Consider the following 24,415-nt stretch of genomic DNA (forward strand, 5'->3'; position numbering starts at 1 on the left):
TTGGATGTATACCAAGCCAGTCACAAAGTTCACATCGATATTTCATCCCAAACTGTCACTCACAATATTTGTTACTCCTTTATTTTAAATTTCTCAGTGAATATAGCAGATATCTGTTTACTATGATATCTGTATTACTGTAATTTTTCTACTTTATGAACACTTTAAAAAAAATCATGTATAACTCTGCTTGACTATGATTTTTTTTTTTCATGGTATGCAGATTTTTTTTGACTTCTAGTTCCAACAAGAGAAATATGATAATGCCTATTAGGTACACTTGTATATTTGGGAGTAGAGCAAAGCAATGAAGCTACCCAGTGTCATGCTGTATAAACATCAAACAGTACACAATTTATTTTTTCATGCCTACCATGTTTTGATCCACTTTTCAGTGTATTTATTGAAATTTGTTTCTTTTCAATTAGTTATAGAGAAGAAGAGCAAATCTACAGCTTTTCATCTGATCTTTTGTGATATAACAAGATATATATATCATGCGACTAGCACTAAAGAGAAAAAGAGATCCAATAAAACATTTTGTGGTTGTTGCCCGTGATACCCAGGCAAAAGGACTCTTGTACAAATAAATACTCCACAAGTATCTATTTGTACTCTACTTTATGGATTTGCAAGACATGCACAAAGCTCCATAAAAGTAGCTGTTTACTCTTGAAAAGAAAGATGTAAAAAAAGATACAAATGTTTCAGTACAAGTTATTTGCTGAAAGTGTAGATCATATTTTCTAATGGGGAGGGGGATAGAATCAAAGTTGCATATTTTAATTTAAAATGAGTTGTGGATGGTTAAGGTAGTTAAAGAATAGAACTGGGATCAAACTAGTCATGAGACATAGGGAGGAAGCATGGCAAGGACTGCATAGCAGAAGAAGTACAGATGGTTGCATTATTAGGCCACATTGGAAAATTGTATGTGGTAATAAGAAACTGCTCTGGAAGAAGGCAGCAGGTAAATGCTATAAGGGATAAAAAATGGTGTTCTGTTAATTGAAGAGTAATAAGGTTTTTAAAAGATAGAACACTTGGATGAGATTTTAAATATTGAAAACAACATAAATGACATAATAAGTTCAATAATAAGAAGAATATCCTATAAGTATAAATTTAAATATTACATTAGAACAAATTGAAAAAGTAGAAAATCATGTGGCAATAATAGCAATAGAAATTCAAGACAATGAAAGAAAGTGCTGCTGATAATTTGCAAGTTATCTTTTGTAATATGTTAGAGACTGGAAAAGTTCCAGTCACTACCCAGACAAGAAAAAGATGAAATGGCACACACACACACACACATATATATATATATGATTTATTAATCACAAAGTTGTGATTAATAAATCAACTTACATTCTTTCAGATGCAGAAAAAAGTATCCTCAGTAAAGGATTAAATTTTATTTCATCTCCCAGATCTGTCCCTAAAGAATCACTACTTACTAAGATAGAAAAGGCTACCTCCTTTCTCCCTTCACAAGAACAAAACTACTTTGTATTGAATCCATTTTTATCATCAATAAAGCAAAACTCCCTACAAACAACATCTCTCCATTGGAACGACAGGCTCTTAAGAGGTTACGAAATAACAAAAATATGATTATCCTTCCCGCAGATAAAGGCAACACCACAGTTGTTCTTAACTTTGAAGATTATAAAAATAAGATGTTTGAATTGTTACAGAGTGACACTTACTCAATCCTCGAGAGAGATCTCACTCATGAACTCCAAAACCGGACCAACAACTTATTGAAAACTACTTCTGAACTGTCTAGAAACATTCGCCTTTCTCTTCGCTCTCTCTCCATCCATTGATTCCACGTTTATATGGAGTCCCCAAAATCCACAAGGAAAATACCCCACTTTGTCTTATCGTTGAAGGTATTGACTCTCCTACATACAACCTTTCCAAATATCTGGCAAAATCTCTCAAATGTTTTTCTGGCAAGTCACCATCTTTTATTAATAACTCTATGGATTTTGTGTCATATATTAAAGATATTATTGTCAAAGAAGATGAAATCATGACTAGCTTTGACATAGTCTCCTTGTTCACAAATTCCTACAGACTAAGTTCTGGTACTACTTAAGGATTAATTATCTAAAAAGATCTTCGCCTTACTTACTTACTCATTGCATCAAGTCAGGATACTTTAAATTTCAGGATACCATCTAAACAAAATCATGGTCTTGCTATGGGTAATCCTTTATCTCCTGTATCTCCATTTATCTTGACGATTTGGAAGTTAAAGCTATATCTTCCTATCCCTTAAAACAAAGAATTTGGAAACGATATGTTGACAACATTTTCCTAATTTGGAGCCATGTCCGTGAATCTCTCCTGAAATTCCTTGAACATCTAAATGGTCAACACCCAAATATTCAATTTACGGCTGAGTTTGAAGCTAATAGTTCCCTTCCTTTTTTTTAGACATCAAACTGACCCGTTCTTTAGAAAAACTAAAAATCTCGATCTATAGAAAACCTACCCACACCAACACATATCTCCACAGTCAATCCCATCATTATCCTCCTCAAAAATTTGGAATAATTTCTACTTTGGGACATAGAGCTCACTCTCTTCTTGATGACCCGGTTGAACTTCATAAAGAAATCAATTTTCTTAGATCTACTTTTTGACTAAATGGATATTCTCAAAAGATTACTAAAAATTCCTATTTAATCCTCCTAGTCACCATAATGAAGAGGCGAATAATGTAAAAGGCAATACATAAGCTTTGTTTCTCCAAAATTAACCAAGGTTCTTAAAAAATACAACATAAGAACTTTATTTACTTCTCTTCCAAAAATCTGTTCTCTAGTAAGCCAAAACCTAGTCATCATAATCTTAAATATCCTGGTGTTTATCAGATCTGGTGCGACTGTGACGTTCCTTACTTTGGCCAAACAGATAAGTCAATAGAGTTACACATTGAGGAACACAAGAGGAACATCGCTTACAAGAGAACACGTGCCAGTGCTTTATCTAGCCATGTTTTGTTTTCGACCAATTCTGATGAAGAAAACCATAGCCATACTATCCTTTGGGACAAATCTAACAACATTTTCCATTGCCATGACGATTTGGAAAGGAAGATTATAGAATCTAAGGAAATCATCCTCAACCCTATACATCTAAACAACACCTAAGCTACAACCTTTCTGACTGTCATTCTGCTGTGATCAAATACTGGCGCTCACGAGATGCTATATCACGTCTAACAATGTAGCCAACGAGGGAACAGCTTTGAATACATTGGCTTCAACATTTTAACGTTAAATATATATATTTATTTTATGTGATGTTCACAGTTTTTTCTCCATGTTTAATGGTTATTTCTTTTATAATATGTTGTGCACCTGACCGAAGGCTTTAAAAAAGGTGAAACTAGTTGTGTAGTTCTGATAAACTGAGTTTTCCATTTCTCTCGGTTTAAGTCATTCAATTCTTTTTAAAAATATGTATAACAACCGAGTAAATCGATCTCCATACATATATTATATATATATATAATCAAATAGAAAAGGTATTAAGGCATGAACAAGTTGGTTTTAGAACAGGTGGAAGTACTGTGCATCACATTTTTACTTTAAAGAATATCATTAAACAAAGTATAGATTTAAAACCTCCTTATTCCTAAATTTTATAGATTTTGCTTTCAAAGCATTGATAGTGAGATATTATTGATAGTGAGACATTGATAGTGAGATAGTATTGATAGTGAGACAATCAGCTGGTGCTGAATCTTGGACACTCAGCAAGAAAGATATGGACTAGATAAAAAGCTTCAAGATGTGCTGGAGAAGGATGTTGAGAGTCTCCTGGATGGACAAAAAGTCTAATGAAAGTATAATAAGTCAACTAAAAATCATGAGGCAGCTATGTGACATTGTAAATGAAAGACATCTCAAATATTTTGGTCACATTTCAAGATGTGAAAGTGATAACCTGGAAAAACTTATCATCCAAAGTGGAAGGACAAAGAAAAAGAGGATGACCAAGATGGTTGGATAAAGATGGTTCAGATTAAAAAGATTACTGGACTTAATGTGGAGTTGACCACTGCTGCAACAAAAGACAGAGAAAAATGGATAGACATTGTGGCTAGGGTCATGAGTCCATCCTCAGACATGAGGAGACCCAGCAAGAAGAATTAGATGTTGTAGAATTTCTGACAGATATATGACAATAAAAGAAGTGTATAAAGAAAAAGTTGTGTTATTGCATAATAAGCAGCACAGTGGTTTGGGATAAGGACCACTGTGCAACAGTGTTACATAATGTCTGGAGTATTTTTAGCATAGTCATTGATTAGACTATGAAAAAAGTTATAGGTGAAAAGGTTATAGGAGAAATATAAAAGAGACTCCTGTATCACAGCTGGAAGACCTAGATAATGCAGATGACATAGTTTTGATGTCATCAAATATCATCTTAATGGAACGTCTGCTGGTCACCTCAATAATTATTGTCCTTTTCAGCCATCCAAACTATACTTTACATGATTCTTTTCAGTACAAGGTAGTACATACATATCATCATATCTGAAATTCACATTGGAGAATATTAAATCTAGAATCTCTTCTTTTGGATCTGGTGTAGCCTAAAATTTCTTCATCTCATTTTGAAGCATTCATTTGTGGTCTTTATCAATCTGAACTTTTCAGTTATTTCTCTGAAGCTGAATTTCCTGAAGTCGAAGCACTCAAACTGTGCAGCCATCTTCCTTCAGAATTTCAGTGCAACTCAGGCTTTCTGTCTCTGCTTTCATTGAATGTTCTGGTAAAAATGCTGGGATATATTTATGGATAATAAAAACTGAATATATTCTTCAAAATGTATCATGGTAACTGTTTCTTGTTTGCAGATTTAATTGATGATGTTTCAAATACTTCTGGAAGTGCAATGGGATTTGAATATTATGGTGGACAGCATGTTACTCTGCTTGCTTCAAAAACCTCACGTAAGTTTAAATTAATTAATTAAAAAAGTATAAAAATATTGAATTGTAATGTTTTTTAAAAATTTTCTAGTTTCTTTTCTAAATTTAATATCGCTTATTATTGTGAGAATGATTAAAATTAAATAAAGCATAAAATAATTTCAAGTATTGTCAATTGTTTCTGTATTGTTTTCAGTATAAAAATATTTCCAAAAAAATTTTCACATCATTAAAGAGAATAGCTGATATAACGGAAAATTGGTTTTTGTTGGAGATTTAAACAACAAAGTAGGAAATGAATCTTAGACGTATAGAAATGTTTTTGAAAAAAAGTTGCAAAAAAAAAGATAGGTCTAATAATAATAGCAATTACTTGCTAAATCTCTGCTCATGACATAAGACCAGTCATTCCTAACACCATGTGCCACATCTGCGTAATTTTCACACAGGAAAATACACATAAACAAGAAAAATCTTGTTGATGTGATGTCTTAAGGCTGTTCCAAAAGTGTTTGAACTTAATAAAAATGAGTGTACAGAAAAATGTATACACGACTTAGTGATATTCTGAATCTGTGGTTCATGTAGCTCTTAGCTCCTTAGATTTAATTATAAAAATGAACAAGCAAGCATTTTTTGTTATGGAACTCCCTACTGAAATGAAGGAATTATTGTGTTATTTAACATGAATAATATAATGATGTAGCTCTTAGCTCCTTAGATTTAATTATAAAAATGAACAAGCAAGCACATTTTTTGTTATGGAACTCCCTACTGAAATGAAGGAATTATTGTGTTATTTAACGTGAATAATATAATGACATTTGCCTATCTTTGTAGTATTGACTGTTTAACATTATTGGAATCATTGGAAGTTCATCAATTTTCAGTCATTTCAAGGCAGAAGTCATTAGAAATATGAAATTTAAAAATATGTAAAGATTGTAGATTAAAAATGTTAAAATTATTGAATAAAAAAAAAGAAGTTCAAGGTCAAAATCTAGTAAAGGAGTAGAATAAATAGGGAATGAAAATCATAATATGGAAATAATACTAGATAAAAATATATAGTGAAAATCACCAGATACAAATTAAATAAATATATGATAATGTAGAGAATATGATAAAACTAGAATATAACTGGAATAGAAATAAGCTTATTAAAGTAATTTATAATTTTTATTATTAAAACTTTATAATTAAAAATTAATCAATTTTAATTATTGTTATTAATATTAAATAATTTAATTATATTTAATTATTAATTAATTTAATTATTACCATACTTTAAATAATAATTAATGTTACTTTTAAATTGTACACACATATTTTAGTATGTTTTAGCTTTCTATATTTAAAAAAAACAACTCATTTCTTCATTTTTATTCCTGGTTTTATCATATTCTCAGTGTTATTCCTTATATTTTTAGTTCATATCTTGTGATTTTTTATATATATTTTTATTTTTATTATTATTATTATCATTAAGATAATAATAATAATAAAATAAGTCTCTGACTCCCCTCCAGGGAGTCAGAGACTTTTTTATGGAGATGTTTCAAAAACATCATCAATTATTTTATAGTCAGAGACTCATCGAGGAAGACCACATACTACACACACCAGCTATCATACTTATTCTTGAATTCATTCACACTGCTTGCACTCACAACATCCAAAGGCAATTCATTCCAATCATGCACCACCCTCTGAGAAAAAAAAATCTAGCCCTCACACCCTTCTTGGCAGCCTTCATTCTCAGCTTCCAAGGATGCCTTCTCATCTTTTCCCCACCCTCCATAAATTGAAAAATTCCATCAATTGAAATCCTGTATGACCCTTTCAGAAGTTTGTAAGTCGTCTCAATCATATCCCCCCCCCCTTCTCCTGTTTACTAGTGTCTGCAGTTTACAAATTCTCAATCTGTCTTCTTAATCAGTATTCCACTGATTAAGAAGACAGATTGAGAATTTGATATCATTTTTAACACTCTCCTTTGTACTCTCTCCAATATATCAGAATCACAATGGAAACCAGGAGACCAGAACCTGCACACAATAGTCCAAGTGAGGTCTTATCAAGGCCTTGTAAAGAGGCAAAATAACATTATTATTATTATTATTTTGGGCTACTCCAGGGAGTCCTTAGACTCATCGAGGGAGGCCCTAAACATCATGTCCACACAACTATTCGACATTCTCACGGTATCTATCATACCTTGCCTTGAACTCGCTCACTGTCATAGCACCCACAACAGACTCTGGCAGCTTATTCCACTCATTTACCACTCTAAAAGTAAAGAACCCAGCTCTAACACCCCTGCTAACCACACTCTTGCCCAGCTTCCATAGGTGTCCCCTAGTTCTCCCACCACCAGTCCTGATCTCAAAAATATCCTCTGAATTAATCCTATAGAAGCCTTTTAGCAATTTGAATATCTCAATCATATCTCCCCTTTTCTGCCTATCAACTTGTTTCTGCAACCCAGAATTCTTCAACCTGTTCTCATATGGTTCATTCCATAGACCTGCTATCATCTTAGTCACTTGCCTCTGGATCCTCTCCACCTCCTCCCCATCAAGAAGGAACCGAGGTGACCAAATCTGGGCATAGTAGTCGAGATGAGGTCTTATCAGGGCTCGGTACAGAGGTACAATAACTTGCTTGTCTCTGCCCGTCAAGGTATTTTTCAACAACCAAGTGAGTTGATGAGCTGATTTAGCTACTTTTGCAATGTGCCCCCTAAACTTCATCTCCCTATCCACCAACACTCCCAAGTCCCTGGCCTCATCAATCTCTTGGAGTACAGTTCCACCAATGTGGTATACTGCTGCTAATCTTTTCACCCCAAAATGCATAACCTTACATTTTGTCACATTAAATTGACATCCATTCTCCTTAGCCCAGAACTCCAATCTATCTAAATCATCCTGCAAGACTTTGACATCTTCTGCATTCACTATCGCCCTACCCAACTTTGCATCATCAGTGAACAAATGAACTGTTCCACTTAGATCCTTCCCTATATCGTTAATGAACAGATTAAACAGCAGTGGTCCAAGAACAGAACCCTGCGGCACACCCCTAGTCACAGGCCGTCTTTTGGACTCTATTCCTGAATAAACTACTCTTTGATATCTCTCCATCAACCACCCACCTATCCATCTCACCAACCCTATATCCATTCCCATATGTTGTAGTTTACGGATTAGAATTCCATGTGGTATCCTGTCAAACGCTTTTGCCAGGTCCAGCAGTATCACTGTAAACCCATTTCCCTTATCCAGTTCTGCCGTCACCTTGTTATAAAACTTGAGCAAGTTACTGAGGCATGATCTACCCTTCACACAGCCATGCTGTCCCCTGTATCTCATTTTCATCAATCCATTCCTGTATTTTTCCCTTGACTACTTTTTCCAAGACCTTGACAACGACTCCTGATATGCTGATCGGTCGGTTCACATGTATTTTCGTTCACATTTCGTTCACGTATTGTCGTTCACATGTAAAGATAACATCCTTATCTTTACATGTGAACATTCCTTTCAACACAATTATCTTTTGAGTTGTATTTGCAATCTTTGCTACATGGCTCTGAACTTCAGCTTCCTATCTATTAACACTCCAAGATCCCTAGCCTTATCAGTTTCTTCTAGCCTAATCCCACCAATATAATACATTGGATATCTAATCATGCTGAAGTGAATGAATTTACTCACATTAGACTGATACCCATTTTCCTATGCCCACAATTCCAGCCTATTCAAATCATTCTGCAAGTACTGCATATCAGCAGCATTCCTGATTACTGTACCTATCTTTGCGTCATCAGAAAATAGCTGTATGTTGCTTGTCAAATCCTTCCCAATATCATTAATGTACAGATTGAATAACAGTGGGCCAAGCACTGATTCTTGTGGGACACCACGTGTTACCTTAAACTTTGCAAACTCGGATCTCCCATATACCACTTGTTGATATCTGTCATTCAGCCATACTCTTATCCATGCTAATATTGTATAACCCAAACCCATTTTCTCCAATTTATGCAACAGTCTACCATGCTGTATTCTGTCAAAAGCCTTAGCAAAATCCAAAAGTATCATGGTGTATCCATTCCCATTCCCTTGTCTAGTTCAGTGCTAACATTGTTATAGAATGTGAGCAAGTTGCTAAAACATGACCTTCCCTTAGTAGACCTATGTTGTTCATTGCAAAGTAGAGATTCACTGTCAACCCATTTCTGAATGTGATCCCTAACCAATTTTTCCAAAATATTTACCACCACTCCTGAGATACTAATTGGTCAATAGTTGGATACATCGGTCTTTGCACCACCCTTGTGCAATGGAATTACCATACATTCTTTCCATTCCTGTGGAATCTTTCCTGTTCTGAGACTCATATTAAATAGCCTGGTCAAAGGAATGGCCAGTTCAGCTGAACACACTTTTAGCACACACATGCTGATACTCCATCAGCCCCTATTACTGAATTCTTATTCAATTTGTGAAACAACTCTAATGTGCAATACCTCAGCCTCACACACCTGCGTTTCTTCATCTAGTGAAGAGGCAACAGTGAGCTCAATGTTGTGTTCACCAGGTTGATAGCTTTTAACAAAATGGGCGCTCATTGAACAACCTCTTCTGCATCTGTAACCCTCACGCCATCTGGATTTAGAAGAGTATTTATCTAGTATGATTTTTTTTTCCCATTCCCTATTTATTCCATGATTTTACTATATTTCAACCTCGTGAAACATCAGACAGAAACTGTAGACTCAGATATATAAATAATACTGGAAAAGAAAAAGGTTTAAAACAAGAATCAAACTATAGAGACAGTTGCAAAATCTGAAGAAAAATTGATTGATTTCACCAACGAAGCCTGAATTGAAGTTATTTTCAAGTATAGAAAAATAAGAACCCAGTGATGGACACAAGAAAATAAAGAAGATATTATATCAAAAGTTCCTGAATAGCAAACATGTTTTCTCATAGAATATAGAGAAGATGTAGCAAACTTTATATCCTAAGTTATGTACAAAAATAATTTAACAAAAATCAAGAAAATATTTTGGAAAGCATCATCATCATGCATATCAAGGATTTAGGCCTAATATGGCCTGTTCCGGCCTTCAAAGTCATCGTTTAAGAGGACGTCCTGGTTTTCTTTTTCCTAATGGCTTGTACTTTAAGGCTCCATCCATTTATGTTTATATTTTTAAATTTTTTCTATTACCGGTTCTTGGTTTAATTCTTTCATAATTTCTTCGTTTCTTTTGTGATCAAATAGGGTATACTTTGCAGTTTTTCTCATAAACTTCATTTCTGCTGTTATTAATCTTTGTTTGTCTTTTTGTTTTATTGTCCAGATTTCGCTTCCACACATTAAGACTGGTAGGGCTAATGTATTGTATACTTTTAGTCTGGTTTGTTTTTGAACTAGGTTTGGTTTAAATATAGAGTTAATTACACCTGTTATTTTTAAATATTTTGCAATTTTTACGTTTATATCTTTTTCATTTTCATATGTGATCATACATCCTAGATAGTTAAATGAATTCACCTGTTCTAAAATCTCATTATCTATTACTATTTTAGTTCTTGCTGGATCTTGTCCTTTAAAGGCCATAGTTTTTTATTTTTATTTTGATATTATCATACCATAATCTTTGGCTATCCCATTTAGATCTAAAATAACTTTCTGTAAGTTATCTTCAGAATTTGTAATTATTATTTGGTCGTCGGCAAAGAGGAGAGTGTTTAAGTTTACTGTAGGAGAAAGTTTAATTCCTTTTGGAAAGCATAGAGAAGATAAATATCATGAAAATGGCAAAATGTTTGAAGGTTATTAAGAAAGATTAGAAATGGAAAAAGGAGTATCTCAAAAGAAACATGCTATTCTGGATGCAAGGAGTATTTAATTTGGGGAGGGGGGAACTATTAAATAAGGTAACAAGTGATAGATTATATTATGACAACTCACAACACCACAAGAACAAAATCATCATCATCATCATAAAATTCCTGACATGTACCCTCAAGAGGGTGTACAGGATATGATTGTACTACATGAACAATTTACATCATTACTAACTTCCTATCTACAATTTTCCTCCAAATCAATCTGTTACCTGTCAAGACTCCAACATTGTCAGTTCTTATATTTCTATCTTCTAAGGCACTTTTTACCATATCAGTCCACCTATATCGTGGTCTTCCTCTGGGCAGAGAACACTTGTTTTGCTAATCCTTCCTCTCCCATTCTGTTTATGTGACCATACCACCTGAGATTAGCTCTGCTAACACATTCCTGGATGCTAACAATGTCAAGTTCTTTCCTAATATCCTCATTTTTTAACATGATATTGCCATTGATGCCATCTGTTCATGCCCCTAATCTTTCTCAGGACTCTCATATCTGTGGTCTTTGGTCAAGTGTTTTACTTCTAACGCAGCTCTCAGATCCATGAGTTAAAATTGGTTTGAACACTGTAAATAAAGTAGCAAGCTGTCTTGTATACAACTAATTTAGTGTTTTGAGTAATTTCTCTCTTATTCCATATAAATTTATTCAGTTGACTTCCTACCATACCAGCTTTGTTGATTCTGTTGTCTATTTACATATTTAATTTACCATCTTCACTAATAATCATGCCTAAGTAGCTGAAATGTTTTCTTGTTCTATAGGTTCTCCATTCACAATGCACTTGATATTTTCAATGCTTCTGCTTATTTTCATTTTCATTGTCTTTGTCTTGTTATTGCTGACTTTCATACTATAAGAACAAAATAAACCAGTAATTCAATAAATTGCCAGTGTTTCTCTGCTGTCAGAGAACAAAAAAACCATTACTGTTATTATTTGTTCTACACCGCAACTATTACAGCAGGAACTCTTAAACATCAAATAATAATGAAACTCAGTGGCTTCTCAGAAAGGACCATGCAACAGCTTTTTAATTCCTGTAATCCTAGCTCAAATAACAAGAAACAGTACGTCGAGTTCCAGTTCCTTACATTTCTGGAATCTCAGAAATGTTAGGAACTTTCTAGAATTCTTAAGAAATACAATTTAGTGGCTACTTCCTATCAACAAATCCTATCATCTTCAAAAGGTTAAAAGGTCTCCTCTATCTCTCCCTGGTGTCTACCAAGGTTCCTTGTGACTCTCATCATTCTTACTTTGGACAAACTGGACACTACAGAGTGTCCAGTTTGTATTCTCTTTTCTACAGAGAAAAGAAAATTCAAGAACACCAGTCTTACATTAGCAATAGTAAATCCGAAACATCTGGCTTTGCATGGAATAGATACAGACCACAACATCCTGTTTTCTGAAACACACTTATTTCATCGATATTGGTATTAATTTGATAAAGAAAGTGCTGATGCCTTACTTCACCCATCTGAACTTAAATCAAAATGACTGCCTCTCTCTATCTAAGATATGGGAAAGTCTTATTTTAATCACACATTAATAAATATTTTTAATAGCTAGTGAATTATCAATATTGCAGTATTTCCTCAGTTATAACATTGCATTGTTTTATGTATAACATCACACAGCTCTTACTTTTTCAAATCAATCAATTGTTCACATTCTTCTTTGTAATTAACTATTGTCTCCACTGATGATGACCTGTAATATTCAGGCTGAAATATATGGCCTTAAATAAACAGTATTACTTATCCCTTCTTGTGTGTGTGTATGTGTTAACTGAAGAAACCTCTCGACCCAAATATCTGTTAAACAACAACAACAACAAAAAAAAAAAAAAAAAAAAAAATGATTAGGGAAGTACATCATCTCTAATGCTGACTACTAAACTAGTCTATCATACTTAGAATGACTTCATTGTACTGTTATTGTTTTCTTTCTCATTAGAATAAGACAGGAAAATCTTTTTCTAATCTTGTGTAAAGAAGTGTCCAGTGCATGGTCTACTAGTCCTGACTTGTCACAGTGATGAGATTTTATCTATTTCTTGCATATTTCAAAATGTACTTACCTGTTTTCATATTTGTCCAAAGTAAGCTGGATTGTTATAAAAAAAAATAGATGATACATGACAATATCACCATCACCTAGTCCAACAATACAGTATCCTAAAACACTTGCATATAGGGGTTATGTCCCTAAGGCACAGACAGATCTTAAATAATGTTTTTCATGGAAGTTGGTGATCTGTGCAGTACTTCTAGTTTTACAAGATTGCAACCAATGACCACAACTCCTGTGAAATTAATTGTTAAGCAATAAATGAATATTATATTCTATTCATCTAAAGTACATCTGAAGAGATAGTTGAAGTGCTACATAAATATAATATTCATACAAAATTATCATTATATTGGCTTGCTTCAATAAATAATTGATTCTGAATGTCTTTTTCCATTTGTTCTCTGGATGCTACAAAATGATAGTCTCTACTATCTACTTCATAATCCCGTTTGAGCCTGGTTGTCCTGACAAATTTCGAAGCTGTGCTCCACACACAACCAGGCTCAAACGGGATTATGAAGTAGATAGTAGAGACTATCATTTTGTAGCATCCAGAGAACAAATGGAAAAAGACATTCAGAATTCACACAATATATCAGACTAATAGTCCTTATCCTTTCTTCTACAGACATACTCTATCCATTAATATATCCAGGTTTGTATAAAGTGTCACATGCATAGAATGAAGACTATTATGAAGAGACAGGGAAAACTACTTGCATCTGCCTTGAAGCACATAGAAATATATAATATACCACTATTATTGTAGGTCATGACTAGCAGACCACATATTGGACACTTTTACACAGGATTAAATGGAAGAATTTCAGCATATATTATATCGGCTGCATCTCAGCATATAACATAAATCGGCTGCATTAATTGACCCAAAATATGGGAAGATTTTATTTAAAATACCATCTTCACACCAATGGCTGTAGGCCTACTTATATACTGATCCCCAGAGAGCAGATTGCTGGAATGTTAGCTAATTGCTGTTTTGTGAGAAGTGCTTTCATATCCTGAGGATGTTGGTTTGAAATCCAGTGAAATTATCAACAGGTTAATAAATTGTGTGGTTCATGTTGTTCTTTATGGTGTTTTGACAATATCATTGATATTAATTAAATAAAATCTACATATAAGTGATAGAATTATCATAGAAAATATTCAGGAGTGCAATCAGTAGTATTTATGAATAGTTAAGATAGAAAACTCTATCAGAAAACTGAAATGTGAAAAGTTTGAGCCTGAAGTATTTTCAGGACTGGGGCAACTCGTTTGTTTACACTTGGATAAAGGATTAAACCAAATATATAATTGGTAGCATAGCCAAGTGAAAAACTTCCATCAACTATCTCTAATCCAGAGAATTTTAATAATAAGATGTTGACACCTTTTGGCAACTGGTGTATGGTGATATGAATTCTGCATTACTTCCACCTTAGTATCACCACCTCTCGGTTTGGCTCCCACTGACGAGACCTCAATAAAGGTCGAAACTGGTCTGGGTAGTGACCCTTTCCATAATTATTATTATTATTATTATTTGACACCTCCAGGGAGTCCAAAGACTCATCGAGGGAGAGTGTGCCAACAGCATCGAACGATTGGTTCCCTTCCAACTACTAACCATGCTCAAACTTACTTAACTGAGCCATTAGTAGCAGAGGCTCTACCAATCGACCAATGCAGAGCATTATATTTACCCATAAAGGATATGTGCTTTGCATTATGGGACACTAAGGCAAGTGATCAGAACTTATACCACCTTTACCACGACTTGCTCCATTCCTGAAAATACTTGAGGTGCAAACTTTGTTTGCTTACACTTGGATAAAGGATTAAACCAAATATATAATTGGTTGCCTGCTATAACAAACAGCTCCTGTGATTTTTTTTAAAGTGAAAGTGACACATTAAATACAGAAATGATGGATAATGAAATAAGTAAGCTTGATATAGTGGGAAGTCAGTTGATTAAATTAATTTAGAACAAAAAAAATCAAATGATCAACCTAACAGTATTCATTCTGATAGTAGCATATGAATCTGAGATAGAATGAAGTTGATCAAAGGAGCCACAGACATGAGAGTAATGAAGAAAATTAGGGAAGTAAACAAATGATGTGAGTGATAAAACATATTATAAATGAAGGTATCAGGAAGAACTCGGCATTATTGCCAGAAAAGAACTTGATATTGTTAATATTCAAGAATGTATATAAGCAAAGCTAATCTAAGATGATATTATAGTTATCTAAACAAAATGAGAGATGGAAGATCAGCAGAATGAGTTTAATGCAGAAATGGCAGAACCAGAGAAGAACATGATATGGGTGGATTAGCACAGTTAGAAGTACTGAATAATTTGGAAGAAATTGTTGATAGAAAGATAACAATAATATATCACAAATTGCAGTTATGTCAAATTTTGTGGATGTTTTAGAATCCTAACACAGCTTGTCCTTTTCTGTTTTATTAAAACTCTCCATTCAGACACTATGTGCGTGTGTGTGAGATGTATTCATTGTGAATGGTAAAAGATTTATGGAAGGAGAATGAGATTGGGGAGCACCTGTGTAAGAAGCGTTTTTAAGCAAGTGCTAGAAGTGTGGAGAGACAGAGTAAGAAGTATGAAAGTGGAGAGTTGAACAACAAAAGACAGGAAAATGCAAGCAAGAATATTGGCAAGGTATTGGAAGTAAAGTGGTGGAAATAAGCGAGGGGAACCCAATATAAGTGATAACATGAAAGAAATGGTGGAAAATAGAAAAATAATGTGATGGTAATGAAAGCTTAGTGCACTTTATGTACATAGTCCTTTATAGGATGAAACATGGAGTAGAATAGTTGGAAAAATTCTTGGTTTCCTGCAATGATATTGCAGAGAAACAAAAGAGACAGGTGCAAAGGAAGAAAAAACAGTGTGAAAGAGCAAAAGATGAGAAAGTTTTTTTTATGGAGACTATAATAAGGAAAGTGCTTGAGGAGAGTGTTGTGGAAATTGTTTTTCCTTGGACAAAGGTAAAGATATTAGTGATGCTGTTCGGATGCAAAGAAGGAAAAATGAGAGAGATGATTATTTTGACAAATACAAATGATCTGGCAGGTAACAAGTGTGATATGTGAGAGGATATGAAAGAGTTGCTGGCACGAGAATAAGAAGAGTGAGAAAGTAAAGATTACAAGTCTGCTCTTACTGTAGTATAGTAGAAGTGAATTGAAAGTCATTGGTTGTAAATGAGTTGTGCAGTAGGAATAGTATAGAGTTTGTGGACGTGGGAATGAATTTGATGGATGAATAGACATATATAAGGCTGATGGTTTGCATTTCAATTGATTTGGAATTAGGTGTCTTGAGAAAGTGTTGTTCATTGAGAATTCATAAGTGCAGAGTCAGGAAAACTATAGTTTTTAGGAGTAGAGGGGCACAAGTGAGTATACTTGTAGGCTCCTTAAGTGGTTGAGTGAGAGAATGATCAAATGATGCTGAATGTAGCTCCTCAGGTTCTGAAATTGAGTGAGATAGTTGGCATGCAGTGTGAAGGAGGAAGGTTGTGGGCCGAAGGGAAAACTGCACTTTATGTATGCAAATACCAGAATAACCAAGGAGGAGTTTTTGCTTTGATTAGGTTAATTTGGACAAAATTTATAGGTGAGACTTGATTGATGGAGAACAATATAGTCATATGGATAGAATGCAATAGGTATATTATTTTCAGAGAGGACAAGGGAACAGGATGGGGAAGGGGTTGCTGTTTAGACAGATTGAATTCAAAAGGATAGAAGTTTAGCAGGAAGACAGGGATGTGAAGAAAACACTGCATTTGAAATCATCTGATGTGAAAGAACTCAATTGGGGAGGGGGGGGGGTGGATATGGAGTTGGTTGTTACTTTAGACCAGAAATGCAAGAGAGAGAGAGTGAGAGAATATGAATGGCATGCATCAGTAAATCATAGTGCATTGAGTCCAGAGCAAGTAATTATTATGGGGGGGGGGAACCCCAACTACAGGGATTTCAGACATCATATAATGAAGGATACTTGAGTTAGAGAGTACTAGAGGTAGCATCAGAGAATTTGACATTTGGCAAGCCAAGGTAGCAACATTTTCCTTGGGAAGAGTGATTGTATAGTCTTGACATAGGAGACTGTCAAGTGTGGAATTTTCAGTAAAGAAGGTGAATTTGCAGAATTACAAAACCAGCTTAGAGTAGTGCCATGACATGAGAAATCTGAGGGGGGGGGTTAGGTGTTCAGTGCATGGAAAATAGTCAAGGAGTGTTTGAATGAAGCAATATCAGACTGTATACCCGGAGTCAGGAGGATAAATGATAGGAATTAGATGGATCAGTAGCATCATTAATAAGTGAGAGTTGCAGAAAAAGAAAAAGTTGTGCAGGGTATATATATAAAAAGAAAAGTGATCAACCTCATGAGCAGTAGAAGGAACAGGCAAAAAGGGTGACCAGCATGGTAAGGAAGGCAAAAGTAAATTATGAGATGAAGCTAGATGAGCAGGCTTGACCAAAAGAAAGACAAAAAAGAAGCTAGATGACCAAAGAGTTCTCTTGCTATGTTGAAAATAAAAGGAAGAACACTTATGGAAAGATATCTTTAACAGACGGACCTCTACTTACAAATTTTCAAGGTACAAACAATTTCCATTTGATGAACACTGCATGGGCTAATAAACTGCAACCCTCCTTCACTTAATGAACACAGAATCTCATGTTTATGAACATTTTACGATGCTTCAAGTTCACCAATACATTGATGAAGTCAACAATATATCTTATGAAAATAAATTCAGCTTACAAACGCATCTCAAGAAATGAATTATGTTCAGAAATTGAAATTCGCCTGTACTAATTATAGGGAGATAAGACAAAATAGTTGATCATTTTGCATGAATGTTCCTTCCAGGTAGAGATATCGCAGTGTCAGATGTGGCACTGACTTGATCTGAGAATAGAAGTAAATTAATTTGTCATGCTTTGGATATTGCAGAATCTTAATGCAAATACAATCATTAGATTAGATGAGATGTCAGCTCATGTATTATAAGAACGTGCAAGGGAATTGGCAACTTCTTTGACCATGCTGTTTAATTCAAAGTCTTGGCTCTGAGAAGCTGCCAAGGGAGTGGAAAGAGAACAAAATAATTTTTTTATATAAAGGAGGCTCCAGGACAGAGTTAGGAAATTACAGACTAATCAGTATCTTAGGAGTGGCAGTTAAGTTTAGAGAAGTTTATAAAAAGCAATATTCAGAAATAGGTGAACAAGAAATAATACTCTATAGAGGCAGTATGGTTTGTGAAAGGTAAGTCCCCCTTAGTAATTTTCTCACTTTTTATAGTAAAGTGACAGTTGAGTTGGATAAAGGAAATTACTCTACAGTGATACTGCTGGACTTATTGCAAAAGCACTCAACAGGATACCTCATGGAATTACATAAACTGGAGCAAGTGAGGTTGGATATGAAGCTGGTAATATGGATAAGAGGGTGGCTAATAGATATCATGGATAATAGATATCAGAGTTGTGTTTGGGGAAATTGAATCTAGGAGAAATTGTATGACCAGTGGTATACTGCAAGGTTCTGTACTTGGTCTGCTGCTATTTAATATGAGCATCAGTGGCATAGGAAATGATTTAAGAGGAAATATTCGGTTGTTTGCAATGATGCAAAATTAGAAAGAACAATAGTCAATGAAGAATTGATATAGAGATCCTGTATCACGACTGAAATAGGCTGACAATGTGGACAGAAAAGAATGGCTACCAGTTTGGTATGGCACGATATGGAGCCATGTACTTTGAAAAGAAAAAGAAATAACAAGATGCATACACTCTGATGGAAGTGGTCTGTAGGAAATCAACAAGTCTGGATTTGGGGGGGGGGGGTGATTTTGGACAGAGAATTGAGGTTTAGAGGGCATATTGCAAAGGTGGCCAAAACAGCTCATTAAATTACTTGGATGTGGAAGAATACACACTTACAAGCAAGAAGATAGGGAGGTTATTTCTCTTTATAATGTTTTAATAAGACCACATCTGGATTACTGTATGCTGATCTTCTTGTGTGGATTCTTTGAGGTGATTGAGGAGGATCCAGAGATGAATAACTAAGATTATGACAGGTCTGTGGAATGTTCCGTGTAAGGATGGATGTGAAAGTGATAGAAATATATAAGTTATTAATTAATTAATTATCGTATGATGATACAGCAGCCATGAGTTCCCTTTATGGGAATGTACGGGACCATCTCAGTTAAATAAAAATCTCAGGAGGAGATATAAATGTAGAAAGTATTTCTAGCCTGGCTCCCACTGATGATACCTCAATAAAGGTCGAAACCGGTCTGGGTAGTGGCCCCTTGCCTTTAATACAAAACATCATACATCCCCTTCTTGGAGATGTGTTTTGGCATTAAGGGTAAATATTAAGATTAGTGATCAGAGCTTGCTCCACCTTTACCACGAGTTGCCTTGATCTTGCACTACCTGTAGGATCAGCTAGTCTTGCATAAATTGCAGGCGCAAACTTGACATTTTGTCTGTTTGCTTACTTGGGAAAAATGGAGTAAAACCAGGTTTAAAATTGCTTGGTATCTTTAACATAACTATACCCAAGTTAAAAATACTTTCTACATTTATATCTCCTCCTGAGATTTTTATTTAATAAGGTTATAACACCTTATGGTAACTTGTTTTGGTAAAATACTTACAAGCTCTGCATTACTAAATCTTGGTATTTCTAGCCTGGCTCCCACTGATGAGACCTCAATAAAGGTCGAAACCGGTCTGGGTAGTGGCCCCTTGCCTTTAATACAAAACATCATACATCCCCTTCTTGGAGATGTGTTTTGACATTAAGGGTAAATATTAAGATTAGTGATCAGAGCTTGCTCCACCTTTACCACGAGTTGCCTTGGTCTTGCACTACCTGTAGGATCAGCTAGTCTTGCATAAATTGCAGGCGCAAACTTGACATTTTGTATGTTTGCTTACTTGGAAAAATGGAGTAAAACCAGGTTTAAAATTGCTTGGTATCTTTAACATTGATATATCGGATGTACTAATTTCTCGTAACTTACCAAAAAAATTACTAAATAGAGGATATTTTCATTACTTCATGTTATGATGTAAATATTGTAAATTGCTTAATGTTTAAACTTTGCTGTTTTTGTGTAAATACTTATAAATTGCTGGGAGAAACGATAATCCGATTAAGTGAAAATGGCCAGAATCTAAACATGTGCTACAAGTACACATGCACCCTTTTTTAGATAAGCACGAAGTTCTCCCCTCACACACACACACACACCGAAGAGCACGCTAAGATTTCTGTGTGTGGCGCTAAGTACTGGGAGACATAGGGTGACACGTAAAAAGAGGAGGAGAAAAGGATGATGTAGAAAGGAACGATGGCGCGCTATTTAAAAAGCGTTGCAGCACCTAGCCAGCTCTCTTGCTCTTGTGTTTTTGGAACCTCCTGGTGACACCTTCTTGTCCCCTGTTTTCGACTTGGCCATCGAGACAAAGACTGGGAACATGCCGCGATATCCATGAAAGTTTGCTGGTCAGCAATCAGCCCAGCAGAAGGAAGCCTCCAATTTCCCTGGAGATAACAAAATCATGTTGAGCCAGTTGACCAGAGAATGACAAGCACTTACTTTCGGCGGTGGAGATAAGTCCTGCCCGGATCCTCTGAAGGATATTACAGATAAGGTAGAATGAACCAGGAGTCGAAAACAAATGTCCAGTCATGAAGTGTGTGATGGTCAAATAATTCCCCAGCAGTTGGTAATGTACAGTTTATGTATTAATAAGTAACTGTGTTTAAAGAAGAAATTCTGTAACTATAGGAAGGACTTTAGGGATTGTTTTCTTTTAAAGTAGAGTAATTATGAGATTTTAGTGAAGGAATTAGTGTGGAAGCACGTGGAGCTAACTTAGTGATTCAATAAGTAACAATCCTTTAGTATTGAAATTCTAATAACACATTCTTAATATAGAATGTGTTATTAGAATTGATTTTCCTTTGTTTTGCATGCTATGATAAAAGTAGAGAATTTGAATAGCTATGCTCATCCTTTAGAATTAGTGCATTAATATATAAGTGAATGTTCATAAAGTGTAAGATGTCTCAATTGAAATTAAATGTTTTCTTCTTTAAGTTTAACTGATGACTTGCCTGATTTTTTTTCTGTATTGCACTTTCTCATTAAATTCAGACCACAGCGGGACCATTCACTTATATATTAATGCACTAATTCTAAAGGATGAGCATAGCTATTCAAATTCTCTACTTTTATCATAGCATGCAAAACAAAGGAAAATCAATTCTAATAACACATTCTATATTAAGAATGTGTTATTAGAATTTCAATACTAAAGGATTGTTACTTATTGAATCACTAAGTTAGCTCCACGTGCTTCCACACTAATTCCTTCACTAAAATCTCATAATTACTCTACTTTAAAAGAAAACAATCCCTAAAGTCCTTCCTATAGTTACAGAATTTCTTCTTTAAACACAGTTACTTAATAGGGAGGCTACGATTGCATAAATAAGTTATAGTGAAATAAGATAGTATGCTAAACTGTGTTCTGGTTCCTTGATTCTGCACTCTTTGTTAATCTAGGATTCAGGGTGGCACAGGATAATAGAAATTTTCCCTGAATCTGAAAAAGGAATCAGATCCAGTATTGATACAAAGGAATTGGTGTTGACCATTAGCAATTTCTTTGTCTTATATCCAGTAGCATCGTTCTTAAGAGTAAATAACGGCCCTGAGAGAATATTGAGATTGATTAAAATATAGAGTAAAAGTGACAAATAAAGTAAGACAAAGTGAGAGAAGTTAATTAAAATATTTGAATTAAGAACAATAATTACAAATGTATCCAGACATACATTTTACAAACAACCAAAAGGATAAAGATTTTACAATAATGTCATAATTTTGGGAAATTACATTTAAAAGCAGGTCTTTATGATATGTTAATTTAATGGAGTTAATTTAACTTAATAACTTAAGTTAATTTAATTTAACTTAATTTAAGTGCTGTTGTTGAAGGGACGTAAAGATACACAAACATTGTGCAATAGTGGTGACTAATCAGTTCATTAATGAACAGCGGTGATTCGTGCCAACAATACAGTACATACTGTACAGTATATAAAAAAGCAAAGGTGAACACACAATAAATCAAAATAGGCCTACAGTATAACCATACAATCAACAATATGAAAAAAATAATGTACTGTAATAATAAAATAAATAATAATTATTAAATAAAAATAATAGTACACAAAATAATAATACGTAATAATTTTTTAAAAAATTTTCTTTCAAACCGCAGTTCAGATTACTGGAGGGTTAGAGAGGTTTGGATTAGCGACATACCACTGTAATATATATTTTTTTAATTATGACATCTCTGTCCTACAGTAGAACTGATAATGATGCTCCTTTCAATTACTCACTTTGATTTATTCTGAAGATTACAGTAGCTCTCAGCTTGCTTATTAGACAGACACTAGTGTTTCGTCATCTTTGTTTTGTTGTTGTTGTTTGTTTGTTTGTTTGTTTACACTCATCATCATCAATTTCTTGATATGTATACCACCAAGGTATGTTCAGGTTACTTTGACAACAGTACATGATTAAGTTTACATTATTATTAATCTCCTTTCAATAATTTTCCTCCAAATCAATATATTAATAATAAGCATTCCAATATTGTCATATCTAATATTTCATGCTTCTAAGGCACTTCTGACTGAATCAGTCTACCTAAATCTTGGTCTTTCTTTGGGTCTCTTTCCTGCCATCTTGGCATCAAACATCTGTTTTGCTAACTTTTCTTCACCCATTTTATTTAAATGGCCATACAACATTAGATTAGCTCTCATGACACATTCTTGAATGCGAATAATTTCAAGTTCCTTTTGATATCTTCATTTTTAATATGATTCTGCATTGATGCCATTGGTTTACTCCACTTCTCAGAACCCTCATATCTGTGGTCTCTAGACTTTGATCAAGTGGTTTATTCCTAACCCAACTCCCAGATCCATAACTTAAAACTGGTTTAAACACTGTTGTATATTACTAGTTTCATGTTGTTTTGGCTAATTTCTCTCTTATTCCATATAAATTTATTCAGTTGACTTCCTACCATACCATCTTTGTTGATTCTGTTGTCTATTTCCATACTTAACCTGCCATCTTCACTAAAAACTGTGCCTAAATAGCTGAATTATTTTACTTGTTCTATAGGATTTCCATTTAGAATACAGCTGAAGTTTTCTATGTGCCTGGCTATTTTCATAGTTTTGTTATTTTTATTGATTTTCATGTTCAAATTTGTTACAGCTGTTATTCAATTTAATTAGTGAGACTTGCACTAGATGTGCTTAGGAGTACAACATCATCTGCCTAAAGCAAAAAGCTAAGTTTGACATCTCCAATTCTAATATCTAGCTTGATGCCACTTTCTTTCATAATGTGATCCATATAGATGATGAATAAGAGTGGAGATAATGTTCATCCTTGTTTTATCCCTGATTTTATATCAAACCTTCTTCCTGTATTTCCTTCAATTCTAACTGCTGACTGACAACTTAAATATAGACTATGTATTGCTCTGTATAATGTTCCATTCACCCCATATAATTGTAGTATTTTGAAAAGTTTTTCTCTGGGCACCTTGTAGTATGCATTTTCCAGATCTACAAAACTTAAGTACAGATCCTTGTCATAACCCCACGATTTCTCAACTATTTGTCTTAAAGTGAAAATCTGATCTTGACAACCTCTATTTAGCCTGAACTCAGCTTGTCCTTCTCCAAGTGTTTCACTTCCACAATCTTTCTCAACCCTTTTTCTAGTGTTTGCATAAATCTTACTTGGAACACTCAGTGGAGAAATTCCTCTGTAATTCTCACATTCAGTTTTATTTCCTTTTTTATAGATGGGTACTATGAGAGCTCTACTCCAATCATTAGGAACTCGACCTACTGACCTTGCTCTCTGAATTATGCAGTGTAGCCACTGCAAAATTTTTAGACCTTCATACTTAAGAATTTCTAGTTGAATATCATTCACTCCAGCGGCCTTTCCACGTTTGAAGTTTTTGATGGCTTTTTCTCCCTCAAGTATTGATATGTACTTCTCTTTGCATTATTCTTGAAATTTTTCTAGTATGATTCTGTCACTGTTTGGTTCGTTTAATTGTCTTTCAAATTAATTACTTCAGACATCTAGTATATCCTTATCTTCAGTTTCATATCACCTTTGTCATCTTTGATTCATTTTACAGTGCTCTTTCCTCCATTTCTAAGCTTCTTCAATAATTGCCAGAACATTTTGCCATCTTCCTGATATTTATTTTCTATATTCTTACTAGTCTTCCCATAACTTTTGT

At 34.3% G+C, this 24,415-nt stretch overlaps 1 protein-coding gene across 4 annotated transcripts in view; it reads left to right on the top strand.

Moving 5' to 3' along the window:
- The window catches only part of BBS9 (Bardet-Biedl syndrome 9), a 347,462-nt gene that overhangs the window by 234,162 nt on the left and 88,885 nt on the right, over nucleotides 1–24,415 (top strand). For all 4 annotated transcript variants that reach the window (XM_090415673.1, XM_090415671.1, XM_090415675.1 and 1 more), the window contains one exon: nucleotides 4,886–4,981. In XM_090415673.1, the coding sequence (XP_090271799.1) occupies nucleotides 4,886–4,981 (96 nt within the window). The remainder of the gene's footprint in view (nucleotides 1–4,885; nucleotides 4,982–24,415) is intronic.

This window comes from Typopeltis vanoorti, chromosome 3, assembly GCF_054136105.1.
Source record: "Typopeltis vanoorti isolate ZY-2024b chromosome 3, IOZ_Tvanoo_1.0, whole genome shotgun sequence".
NCBI classification, from domain to species: Eukaryota; Metazoa; Arthropoda; class Arachnida; order Uropygi; family Thelyphonidae; genus Typopeltis; species Typopeltis vanoorti.